The 13743-nt window shown below is 38.7% G+C and overlaps 1 protein-coding gene across 1 annotated transcript in view; it reads left to right on the forward strand.

The window, feature by feature from the left end:
- Positions 1-13743, forward strand: part of ZNHIT6 (zinc finger HIT-type containing 6) — a 54214-nt gene that overhangs the window by 17743 nt on the left and 22728 nt on the right. Inside the window, exons 6-8 of the mRNA XM_004699281.2 lie at positions 3934-4002; positions 5658-5738; positions 7267-7344. Of these exons, the coding sequence (XP_004699338.1) occupies positions 3934-4002; positions 5658-5738; positions 7267-7344 (228 nt within the window). The remainder of the gene's footprint in view (positions 1-3933; positions 4003-5657; positions 5739-7266; positions 7345-13743) is intronic.

Raw genomic sequence — 13743 nt, forward strand, 5'->3', positions numbered from 1 at the left:
TTTAAGGACTTTCCTTTCATTGTGCCTGGAATGTTAAGTACTTTCTGAAGTATTTAGGGTCTGCTGAATGTTAATGAACATGAATGGTTTTTGAATTACCCAAGCAGTGATTGAGGAGGTTGGGTATGATTTACAATTCCACAAGTCAGTGATCCCTTGTGTCTCTAACGTAATATGGGGAAACAACTATATGAGGGGACTTCAAAAGTTCCTGGAAAATTAGAATTAACATAAAAATTTAAAACAAAGCTTATTTCTCAACTTAACCTACAACCAGGTCAAGACACTCTTATAAGTGATGATAAAATAATTTAGCCCATCCCTAAAGAAGTGAACGTTTGGGGAATTTATCCCCCAATGTATTCTCTTTTATACATTATCAACTGAAGAAAAAAAGGTGCCCTTTAAAGATTATTTTTAAGATAAGAAAAAAAAAGTAGCTGGGAGGAGCCAAATCAGAACTGTAAGGTGATGGCTTCCCTTGTTTGATGAGAGGAATGAGGGTAAACATTGTCATGGTGGAAAAGGACTCTGGTTCAACGTTTTCCAGGGAGATTTCCCAATAAAGCTTTACCATTCTTAAAACACTATCATTCTAAGCAGATGTTAACATTCCTAAGTCCTCCAGAAAGTCTATAAGCAAAATGCTTTGAACATTCAAAAAAACTGTTGCCAGAGACCTTGCTGTTTCTTGAATCCACTTCTACTTTGACTAGACTGCTTTCACCTCGGGGTAGCGGGTGCTGTGGTGTTTTGTCTTCAGGGTTGTATTGTTAAAGTCCTATTTCATCACCTGTTAGAATTCATCCAAGAAATGTCTCAGCATCTTGACCCCACTTGTTTACATTTTCCACTTAAAGCCCTGCTCCTGTCTGCAGCAGATTTAGGTGGGTTTTGGCCCTCATCGAGTAGAAGGTTGGCCCAGCGTTAGTTCCTCAGTCAGAATTGTGCAAGCTGAATCAACTGAGAACTCTAGGGCAGTGTTTCTACTATTATCATCATTCTCTTCAATTAAGGCATACACAGGATTTCTTTTTCCCTTTGCAAGGTGATGTGAATGGTCTTCTGTGGGATTTTTTTTTCTCTTATAGGTAATGTGTTGATTTGTTGGGTTTTTTAAACTCATTTTATTGGGGACTAGTACAACTCTTATCACAATCCATACATCCATCCACTCTGTCAAGCATTTGTACGTTTGTTGCCATCATCATTTTCAAAACATTTTCTTTCTACTTGAGCCCTTAGTATCGGCTCCTCGTTTTTTCTCCCTCCCTCCCTCACAAACCCTTGATAATTTAGAAATTTTTATTTTTTCATGTCTTACACTGATCAGTGTCTCCCTTCACCCACTTTTCTGTTGTCAGTCCCCCTGGAAGGGGGTTATATGTAGATCATTGTGATCGGTTCCCCCTTTCTACCCCACCTTACCCTCCTGGTATTGCTACTCTCAATATTGGTCCTGAGGGGTTTATCCTGGGTTCCCTGTGTTTCCAGCTCTTATCTGTACATGCTCTGGTCTAGCTAGATTTGTATGGTAGAACTGGGGTGATGATAGTAGTGGGGAGGGAGCATTAAAGAGCTAGAAGAAAGTTGTATGTTTCATTGGTGCTATACTGCACCCTGACTGGCTCATCTCATCTTTGTGACCTGTCTGTAAGGGGCTTGTCCTATTGGCTACAGATGGGCTTTGGATCTCCACTCCACACTCCCCCTCATTCACAATGATATGATTTTTGTTCTGAGTCCTTGATGCCTGATACCTGATCCTATCGACACCTCATGATCACACAGGCTGGTGTGCTTCTTCCATGTTGGCTTTGTTGATTGTGAGCTAGATGATCGCTTGTTTATCTTCAAGCTTTTTAGACCCCAGCCGCTATCTTTTGATAGCTGGGCACCATCAGCTTTCCTCGCCACATTTGCTTATGCACCCATTTTGTCTACAGCGATCGTGTTGGGAAGGTGAGCATCCCGGAATGCCAAGTTATTAGAACAAAGTGTTCTTATGTTGAGGGAATACTTGAGTATAGGCCCAATATCTGCCTGCCAACTTAATACTAAACCTATAAATATATGTATACAGATCTGTTTCCCTATCATATATAAATATTTACATATGTACGTGCCTGTATTTAGACCTCTCTAAATGCCCTTTGCCTCCTAGTTCTTTCCTCTATTTCCTTTTATCTTCTTCTTGTCCCACTATTATGTTCGTCCTTCATTCAGCTTTCAGTAATTCCTCTCAGTTGCATTGGTGGGTTTCATTTTTAACACTGTCTAATTCCTCCTTAAAAGGAGTTAATCCATTTGTACACTGCCGATATCCAAACTTTTCCTAAACCATCAATGGTTTCACCATTCTTCATCTAAGATCCACCATGAGCATGATGTTTGTTCTTACTTCAATTTTAATAGAATTTAACAAAATCTATGTCTCTCCAAAACTGATGACTTATCCTTCTTTGTCCTCAAACTACATCTAAATCCCATTAAGACATTTTATAAGGCATATAAGTTTATTTTGCTACAAAAGAACCCTTGAAATCTGTTCATAGTTTTTCCATAAGCATTTTTTTTTCCATTTTAAAGCCCCCGCATATTTAGGGGGAAAAACTTTATTATGAATTAAGAGTAATAAGGAAAGTGTTTCTTACTGAGAGAGAAATGTGCTTTCCCTCAGTCTCCTGGTGGTAGTGAAATGCCAGCTTAACACATAATAAATACTGCAAGTTGTTTCACTTTTGAAGAATTATTAATACTGATAGCTTTTGTGTTTTTTGCTTCATTTCTTAAGTAATTCCCCCTAAGATTTTTGGCATCTGATCTTTAGATTGGTGAAGGATGCTTCATGATTTGTTCATTTTGTTCTATCAAGAATAATAGACTCAACATGATTGTTTCTTATACGATAAGATATACTTTCAGTATAAGTACAGTCAAGCATTTTAAAATCTAGTGTCAGCAATTGTCTTATTAAAGAAGCTGCCATGTACAGGTCTATGATGTTTGCCCTAATAGGTGGAGTGTTACTTCGTTCGTGGTCATTATCTTCTACCAGTTTGAATCACATACATGTTTAGTGAACAGTATGATAGATAGTATCAAATCTATAGATTTTGAGGCATACTACTAAGAGGGCGATTAAAGGAGATGTTGGCCATTGCTTGGAGCATATGCTGCCAGCCATTACTTTCCAATAAGATTTTTAGAAATTTTTCTAAAAAATAAACATGTGTAAACTTGTCATATAAGGAAGACATTTACATTTATGTAATGGAGTTGATATTGTGAGTATTAAATTTTTTAAAGAAAGAAATTATGTCTGATGTCACCAAGTTTTGATTTAATTATAACATAGTATGGTAGTTTCTCTAAAATCAGACATCAGTGAATTCGTAGTGTCTATGTTAAGCCAAGAGACCTAAAAGCCAAGGGCTCTAATTCCGAGTGCATTCTGCTTAGCAACCAACTTGTTGTCCAGTGTTTCACTACGTACTCATGCCTCAGCAGTGTATCTGCAGCCAGCTGGACTCCGCCAGACAGCACTTCATTCACCTGATTCCCCAACTAGTCAGAGGAAAAGATCAGCTCATTGGTTTAGTCATGAGGAAAAGTATTTGTAAACTGAGAGTAGTATTAAACTAATCTCAAAGGCCCCGGAACTAGGAGAAATGCCCTTCTAACTCAGGAATGTCAAGTCCTTGGAATTCAGAGTGACTTCACTTTTTTTTTAACTTCTTAAAAAATTACAAGTATATTTTTTCAGAAACGTAGCTGCAAAAATGCGAGAAACAAGAAAAGCACTCTTTATAGAAAAGATAGTTAAATTGTGAGGCTTCCTTTAGAATTTTTTAAACACACCTTTAGAAAGTTTGATTTGCCTCAGGCATTTATTGTCAACCTTGACACTCACAAGATCTTTTTCTCTCTTAGAAATCAACAGTTTTGTTGGCATGTAAAGCTCCTGTTTCCTCAAAGTCAAGCTGTGTACATAGAAAAGAGGTATAGTCTCATTACTGTATCTTAATACTGGTTTGGTCTTTTGTTTGTTTGTCTAAGAACTGATTTGTTTTACTCCTATTTAAAATAAAACTTAACCCAAGTGTTAAGACGTGTAGTCGATTGGATGTGTACCACGGGAAATGTTTGACTTTCAGAAATAATCTTGAGTGAGAAAAGCAAATTCAGAAGAATGCATAATGTTTGGTTCTGTGTTTCAACTTAAGCTGGACACGGTCTCAGAACCCCCAGGGGCAGTCCTACCCTGCCCGTCTAGGGTCGATGGCAGTGAGGTTTGCGTTTTGTATGCTTTGGGGATATACAAGGAGCTGGTAGAACTCAAAAGGAAAAGCATAAAATTGATGGCGATCATTGAAGGGTCGTCGAGGGAGCTGAACATTTTCTTAGATGTATACGATAGTCACTAATTTGTTTTCAAACAGTGCCTATCCCTTATATAAATGTGTATGTGTCTGATGTATTTCTCAAGGGGCAAGAAGTTCTAAAAGCACAGGGAACTTGAGTAGAGTAATGGGTTATGCATTGAGCTACAAACCGCAAAGGTCAGTCGTTCAAACCCACCAGCTACTCCACAGGAGAAAGATTAGGCTTTCTACTCCAGTAATGATTCACAGCCTCGGAACACCGGAGGGACCAGCCTCTGACGAGCTGGAGTCACTCGACGGCAGTGAGCTTGAGTGTCCGCAGCAGTGTGCCCCTCAAGTACATAGGAGAGGGTTCAAGGCGTTCACGGAAAATCCACTTTTCCACGGTTTCTTTTAATCCTTCTTGTGTGTGTTTGTGTATGTACTCAGACATACATACACACATACTCATAATTGGAATTAGTTTGCATAAGCAGTTGCCTCTTTTCATGTGAACATTTCTAAAGTATCACTAAGGAATCTTTTGTGCATCTGTACTAATCTTGAGTTAGGAAAAATTTGAAGTTGCTTTTTAAGTAGTTTCAAGTGTCATCTGTGATTGTCATGTGGAGTTTAGTGAAGGATTTCTTATTTGAAGTTTCATAAAGTCTTAGATTTTATAGTTGAGGAGTATATAACAATACTATATTGTGGGTATGTATAATATAGGAAAACTAGTATCACAAAATTGTCATAATTTGTTTCTTCAGCTTTTATGGTTCAAAACAATATTCACATAGGAAAGTTAGAAAATAAAATAGTGTTTTTTGGAGACATTTTTATTTGTTTTTAAATTTGGCTTTAAAAATCGGGGTGAATAAATTTGAACCTTTAGTGAAATTAGCATCATTTGAAATTCTTTAAAAAAAAAAAAAGATTTCTGGTTTCTGAAACTCTCACATCTGGACTTTCTTCTTATTTGAGCACAGGTGTGTGCTAAAAGAAGCTTCACAGCTGATTGATTGACTTGTGGGGAGCTTCTCAGGGTGTTTGTGTTGAAGACCTTGTTAAGTGTGTCCAAGACATCGTTTTGAACTTTTTCCCTGGGTGACTTTTTGCTTAAAAGGGTGTTATATTTTTCCAAGAAATAAAATGAAAGGTCGGTGTTCCACTATTCAAGCCAAAAAGCCACAAGATTCAGTAATTTTAACTTAACACCTTTAAGAGAATATTGTGAACAATAATGTGGGTTGTTTCTTTTTGTCTTTTCTTCCTCTTTTCATTTTGGGGCAGAGTCCCAGATAATAGAACTATTAATGAGATCTTACGAACTTACATTGATCCTGAAAAATCTGATCCTGTAATTCGTCAAAGGTATGTTTGAAAAATAAAAATTTCTGAAATTACTACAAATGTTCATATACTTGTTATGTGTGCATTTATTATGTAAAGCCATGATGTTTTATTAGAATGTGAAATGTCATTGTAATTTGCTTGTCTCATTCCCAAGGGTTTATCATCATGAATCAGTAACAGTGATTTCTGAAGCACCTTTTCAATTAGTAAATTCATTTACTTCTCCTAATAACCATATACATTAGATTACTTTTATTACACCCATTTTGCAGATGGGAAAACTGAGCCTTAAAATGATTAAGTAACTTCATATAGCTAATAAATGGAGAGGTCCGGATTCAAACCCAGCTGGACTAACATCAGTGTCTGTACTCTTTAACCTTATTCTAGACCAGTGGTTCTCAATCTGTGGGTCGTGACCCCTTTGAGGAGGGAGGGGTGTGTGTCGAACAACCCTGTCACAGGGGTCCCCCGATTCATAACAGTAGCAAAATTACAGTTATGAAGTAGCAATGAAAATAATTTTATGGTTGGGGGGGTCACCACAACATGAGGAACTGTATTAAAGGGTTGCTGCATTAGGAAGGTTGAGAACCACTGCTGTAGACTGTCATTCAACTTGAACCAAAGCTCCTGAAATGAAATTAAGACTTTCCAAATAGCTGCTAAAGATAGGATATCTTATCTGCCATGTCTTCTTAAAACTCAGCAAAGTATACTTAGCCTCCTGTCCAAAAATGCAACATGTTCACAAGTGGCTAACATGTGAGATAGATTCGTTCATATAGATATGAGTTACAATAGCTGGCTTTGCCCATTTATAGCTATTTGATCAGGAGAAAGTGACTTTGGGCTTTAACTCTTCCATCATTAATAAAATGAGCGCGAGAATACCTGCTCAGTAGAGTTGTCATGGAGCTTAAAGGAAGTAACTGTAAAGCACCTAGTACAAGGCCTAGCACATAGTAGGCAGTACCCCCCAAAAGGGAGCTGTTATTAAGAGTTTGAATTATTAGCAGTCCTAGGCAGGAACCCAGCTGACTTCCTTAGACCAGATGGTACCTGGTGTTTCAAATTTAGACTTGCGTAGATTTTTAAATGTCTGACTCTCTTCTAATTAGACTTCATTCTTCCTTTGACTCTGGCTAATACCCAAGTGAACTAAATATCAACCAAATGCCTTAGGGCCTGCTAGGGTTTGGGGGGGTGGGTATTTTTCCCTTAAGACTGATGATTCAGCAATTGTCGCCAGTCATTAGTTGGTGGTCAGTCATTTGATAGTGTTTGGATAAATGCTTTTTGTATTTGCTAGACATTGGTCATTGAACTGACTTTAAGAGTTCAAAATAAAATAGCCAAGAGACACGAGGAGAAAGGTTACTTTTTTATTTGGATCTTGGAGAGAAAAATACCTTTTAGCCCTTTTTCTTTGCTTAAGTGAATTTTAAATATTATTATCTGCTCTTAATGCATAGAATTCATAAGACACTCTTAAAACCTATCAGAACTCACATTTGCTTCCTTTCTTGCTTCATTTTTATTTCAGATTGAAAGTCTACATTCACTCTCAGGCCGGTGTCCAAATTCTAATGAAGGTCGAGTGTGTGCAGCAAAATGTAGTAAGGTAAAACGGCCTTCCTTCTCCATTTCTTTAATTTTTTTCTAATTCTCTAAGTGGCTTGATTAATGTTGATGACTTAATTTTAATAATTATCAGCAAAACCTAGACTTCAAAATTGTTCTATCCAATGGAAAATCACACTAAGCATAATGTAGACGTCCCCTGCTTTTCACAAGTCCCCTGTGCGCCACTTCGCTTTTAAAAGGCCTCCATGCGTGCCGGATCCCACTAACCTGAAGGAAGGCAAAAAGAATTTCACAGCAAGAGGCAGCTTATACCCCAACCAGCAAGTAGTGTAAACTTCTCTTAGCATCTGACCTCTACAACTTAGAACTGTCTGTGAACACTGCACATTGGTGTTATTTTAGGTTCTGTGTGCCGTTACTTGGTATGATGGGCTATTTTTTTATTTATTTTCTTGGAGTACGACTTGATGGGAGCGCTCAATTTCCTTTTGTTTTTCATGCTTTTTCTACTTTGGAATGGTGGAAAATAAACTGGGATAGTACAGGATAAATTCAGTTAGATAATCAAATCACCCTGGTTAGAATTGCAATGAGGTACAACTGAGAGAGTTCTAAATCTCATCTTAATTTACGTAAAGAAATACTTAGTTTATACAACAGACTTGCAGTGTTCACAGTTTCTCTTTTGGAAACTAAAGGCTATGATCAGGTGACCATCCCTGTGCTATTACACTGTCGTGGAAAGAACGCTGCATAGCCGAGTAGAGAATCCGGTTGTTTAAAACTGGAAGATTTGGGTGGGCTGCGTGTCCCTTATTAACAAGATGATGCATCTGGTTGCTCTAGCGGGGCTCCGGAGTAAGTGCAGAGCCTGGCAGTGCTGACCAATGCTGTGTCGCCATGCCGAACGGCGACACTCTGGTCTCAGGACACCTGGTTCCCCACTTCACCCCTCTTCTGTTGCTTAAAATGGCTTGGTCAAATCAGTCTGGCATGATCAATATCTAAATAACTTGATTTGCTAGTTGAAGAGTGTAGTGAGAAACCAGCTGCCTGCTCTTGATTCTGCTATCTTGAGAGACATATTTGTCTTGCTTTCTTCAGCTGTACAGTGGGTGATAATAATTACGTAGCATGGTGCGTGCGGGCTTTGCCTCTTGATCTTAGTAGTATCATTACTATCTCTTCCTACAACTAACTACTGGTCATCGATTCTTTGAAAAGATCCACAAATAAAGATGATAAGAACTGTGTAGCTAAGAAAAGAGCTGAAGCACATGGTCCTGGCCACTTTTCTTACCATGTATCTCAGATATGCCAACTTCACATCCTGGTCCCATGATGAAAAAGTCAAGCTTTCTCTGCAGGCATCCTTTCCTTGGACTTCTTAATACAGTCTATGTCATGAAATAAACTCCTCCTCGCCCCTATAGATGTGGGATCACGAGAAGAAAGGATAGCACATGCTGTAGTTTCTGCAAAAATCATTCTTCAGGGTTACAACCTTCTTGTTAACCCAAATCAATAACTGTAAAAGCAAAAATCAAACACGTATGCAATTAATATGAAGTATTTCAATGTAAAAGAAACTTGGGGGACATTTTCTGGGTTTTCTTTAGGGAAATCCAAAAGTTAATCCCTTGCAATTGATGTTTAAACAAAACAATTTTCATTGTTCTCTTAGACCGCACCCAGCTCCTACTAGTCACTAAGTAATTTGTCCTTCCTCGGGTACTGTTTTTCCTCCCACTGATTCAGTTCCTTGCTTCACCTGCACCACATATTTCATGTAATTGGCTCCTTTAAATGTTATTCGTGTTCATACATCATGCACACATGATGTATATTAAGACTTCAATCTTCTAGACCTGCTAAGAGGACCTCTGAGACTTTATGAGAAAGGAAATAAGCTTTAAAAGTTTGACGTTTTATTTTGCTTGTTTCCAGTTTTATTTCCTCTAAACCCTGAAAGAGAAGATTTGTTTTATTTCCGTTTAAGTACGACACATTGAGCATTGGCCATTGACGAAACATGCTGACTCTATAAGCTAGTCACATTTGGCTCTCTGGGAAAATGTTTTCTCCATCCAGAATTCAAGTAAATTAGAATTAACATATGCTAAAAAAGTGAACGTTTACTGCTGAGTATTTTAAGTTTTCAGTTGGTGAGGGAGGGACTTCAAGAAAATTTTATTGGAAAATGGGATTAAAAGATAAAGGAAAAATTTCCGTGAATTTTGTGATGCCCTCTTTTATAGAACAGACTGGTTGGGTCCAGATAGCATTTACTTTTAACTTGGAAATGTGTGCTATAAGATCCTTGAGAGGGCCAATCCATTGCCATGGAGCCATTTCTGACTCAGAACCCTACAGGACAGAGTAGAACTGCCAAAAATCTTTACAGAAGCAGACTGCCACATCCATCTCCGTTGCAGTGGTCAGTTGGTCAGAACCACCGATCTCTCGCTTGGTAGCTGAATAACCACTGCCACTGGGCTCCACAGAGAAGGTGAAGGGGACAGAAACCGCTTGTCCTAGCAGACATAAGGCATTGGTTAAGTCCGCTGCACAAGACCTCTTTGTATAAAGTGTTGACAAACAAGGATGTTACTTTGAAGATTGAGGTATGCCTGACCCAAGCCATAGTACTTTCATTTGCCTCTTATACATTTGAAAGTTGAACATTAAGTAAGAAAAACCAAAGAAAAATCAATGTATTCAAACTGCGGTGTTGGCAAAGAATAAAGTACCACAAACTTCCCAAAACCAAATCGTTCTTGTCATGGAAGAAGTATAGCCAGAATGCTGCTTAGAAGCAAAGATGGTCAGGCTTAGTCTCGCCTACTTTGAACATGTTACCAGGAGAGACCAAGCCCTGGACGTCATGCTTGGTAAAGTCTAGGGACATCCCAAAAGAGGAACACCGTCAAGGAGATGGTTGACACACACACACAGCTGCGTTGATGAACTCAAACACAAGAACCATGGCAAGCATATGATGCAGGACCCCACGTGATGTTTCTTTCTGCTGTACAGCATTGCTGTGCGTGGGAACCAACTTGATGGCATCTAGCAACAATAAAGCAGACCTCGGTTTCTAGGAGAGTGTAGGAATGCCTACAGGAAGACATAACCCAGAGCGAAGCAGCTTTCATGCAAAGGAAGAAAGCAGGGTACCTGATTGAGAATCCAAAAATGCTTCAGCCAAATGGTTAAGACTTGCTCTTACAAAAAGCCAAAATAGATAACACTGAACCAAAAAACATCTAAAATGTGTACTGAAGCAGAGGCCAGCTAACCTGGCTCTAAGTACATACCTTCTCTGAGCCCCATTTTCCTTTCAGTCCAGTGCAACAGATTCGCTCATAGCCCCTGGAGGACAGAGTATAATTCCCGCACACGGGTTTCCAACGCTGTAATACTTATGGGAGCAGAAAGTGTTGTCTTCCACAGAGCAGCTGATAGCTGATCTAAACCTTTGGCCTTGCCATTAATGATCCATTGTTTGTCACTGTGCCACCAGGGTTCCTGGAGATGGGGCTAAATTGGTAATCCATTAATTCCACCCATTTACTTGTTAAGTTAGTTAGCCTCTTGTGAATAATGGATTTAGCTACTATGGGATACATCTAGAAAGAGGTTTTCATTTTAAAGATTTGTAAACCAATGTTCTCCAGATACGCTCTTGATGTATTTCTATCTGATTTTATTCATAATTATACTTACATCATTAAAGAAAGTACATTCAGAGAACATCTAAGTAAGACTATTATAGGTTATATATTAGGCTTCTAATTTAAGCATACTAAATTAAGATTTTTTTTATTTCCTGAAAGTGCTTAGAAGACAAAAATGTGTAGTTTCCTTTTGGCTGTTTGATTTAAATGTACCCTAAGGTTCATAGCTTTCCAGCAATTTCAATATAGAGGTTTTTCTACCAAATAGTGTCCCTTTTTCCCACAGATACGGTTTTTCATCTTTTGGAGGATTTATGGCAGCTCCTTCTGATATGCATGTCAGATCACCAGATAATGTGTGTTTGCTAGGTTTTAGCTTTGTCATAGGTGACATTTACTAGTCTGTTGATTTGATCACACAATATACCGTATATGCTCGTGTATACGCTGAGTTTTTCAGCACATTTTTAATGCTGTTTTGTGATAAAATTAGGTGCCTTGGCTGATATTCAGGTCAGCTTATACTCAAGTATATGAAGTATTTCTAACCCTAAGGAATTTGTTGCTCACCTATTTGAAAATTTGTGCTTCCCCCACTCACCCCCAGAAAACACGTGCTTGAAGCTATCTCTTCTAAAATAGTTCATCTGAAATAGTTTCTTAAAGTTATTCTTTCAGCAATCAATTAGTAGGCGGCCAGTATGTCCCACACAGTATTGGAGACATTGGGTTGAAGCAGTGACGAAAACCCTTTCTGCCCCCAGAGAGCTTACATTCCCAGTGGAGCTTGTAAAGTAAGGTACTTGTGTTAGTAAGACCACACTTGCCCTTTCTTACTAGTTTACCATTCTCAGAAAGTAAACAGGTGGTTTTGACCAGGACAGCCTACTCTGGGTAAGGCCAGGTACTATCAGAGGCATCTATTTATTTATTACTGACTATAAAAAATTAGTAAGTCACCAGCTTTGATACTATCCATTCAATTATAAGATCCCAAATCTATTTTATCTTAAGCCTATATGTATTTTATCTTCACCTATTAGTGGAATTGTTTGTTTTTCATAAAGAAGCTTAGGCACATTTGCTGTTCTTTCTATTTACTGCTTTGCCATCTCTGTAAAACCTGGTTTGATGAACACGTCATTTCAACTGTTGTAGAATAAGACTTTCTAAATGTATTCAAAGCCACTGTAAGTGCATTCTGTCTTTCAGGCATATAAACAAGTTTGCGTGTGAGTGAGAATGAGTAGAGTCCAGTTCTGTGTAATGAGGAAAACGAGCACACACGTGGGCTTGAGTGGACCAGGTCGAAGCACTGTGGGGCACTGGAGGCTAGCTGTGATCTTCGTGTCATCAGGAAGGCTGTGTGGAGGATGTGTTGAGATAAGCAAGCGAGAGCAGGCAGACTGTCTTGTAAAAAGGCAAATGTGTGATGAGGAAGTTAGCTAACAGAGATTTATGGAGAGTAATAGCTTAAAACATTTTTAAAAGGTTGAAGATGTAGTTTGAGACCCAGCTCTAATGCTGTTTGGATCTTGTCCCATGGGCAGTGGGCAGTTGTGAAAATCAAGCAAAGCTAGTAGGACTTGGTGACCAGTTGGCTTTAGAAAGGAATGGCTAGGAAGCATTAAACAACTGCTGGCACAGTGCTATTCAGGGACAGCTAGAGACTAGAAGGGCTTAAGGCATGTTGAGTTTAATGTAGAAATGAGATCATTTTCTTGGGGGCTGTTACAACCCTTATAACAATCCATACATCAGTTGTATCAGGCATATTGATACATAGGTCTTGCCATTCTTTTCTAGACATTACTTTCTGTTGAGCCCTTAGTATCAGCTCCTCTTTGTTCCCTCCCCCCTCATAGCCCCTTGATAAAATAATTAAATATTTTCATATCTTACACAGACCGCTATCTCCCCCCATGGTTTCTGTTGTTCATACCCCTGAAAGTGTGTGTGGGGGGGGTTGGTTACGTGTTGATCATTGCAATTGGTTCCCCCTTCCTCCCTCCACCATCCCCTTTTCCTTCTAGTATTGCTATTCCTGTTCCTGGATTCCATGTGTCATGAGCTCTTACCAGTACCTGTGCACATTCTCTGGTCTAACCCGCAGTGAAAGGTGGTGCTGGGCTCATGATAGTGGGGGGTGAGGAAGCCTCAAGGAACCAGCGGAATACTGTGTATTTCATTAGTGTTTTACTGCACCCTGGTGGACTCATCCTTCCCTGTGTCCTCTCTGTAAGGGAATATCCCATTGTCTACAGATGGACTTTGAGTCTCTGCTCCAACCCACCTCATTCTCAACAATATGGTTTTGTTTGTTTGTTATGGGTCTTCATGAAACATTTTCTAAATGAATGAATGACCTTTCTATATTAGCCCTCTAGTATTAGAACCGCTTCTGAGTGAAAATGTTATATCACATGAAGAACTACCGTATTTACTCAAGTATAAGCTGACCCAAATTTGGCCAAGGCACCTAATTTTACCACAATAACTGCATTAAAAATGTGCTGGAAAAACTCAGCTTATACAATATAGTAAAATCTGCAAAAACCAAAACCCTTGCTAGGGGGAGACCTTTTTTTTTTTTTAATCATTTTATTTGGGGCTCATACAACTCTTATCACAATCCATACATACATCAATTGTGTAAAGCACATTTGTACATTCTTTTTTTAAAAATCATTTATGATTAGATTCTTGTACTTCATATTTTCTAGATGTTCCTTTTAAGTTGAACCATTTATTTACGCTCG

The sequence above is a fragment of the Echinops telfairi genome, unplaced genomic scaffold (genome assembly GCF_000313985.2).
Source record: "Echinops telfairi isolate 266 unplaced genomic scaffold, ASM31398v2 ScPeMD7_443;HRSCAF=831, whole genome shotgun sequence".
Lineage (NCBI taxonomy): Eukaryota > Metazoa > Chordata > Mammalia > Afrosoricida > Tenrecidae > Echinops > Echinops telfairi.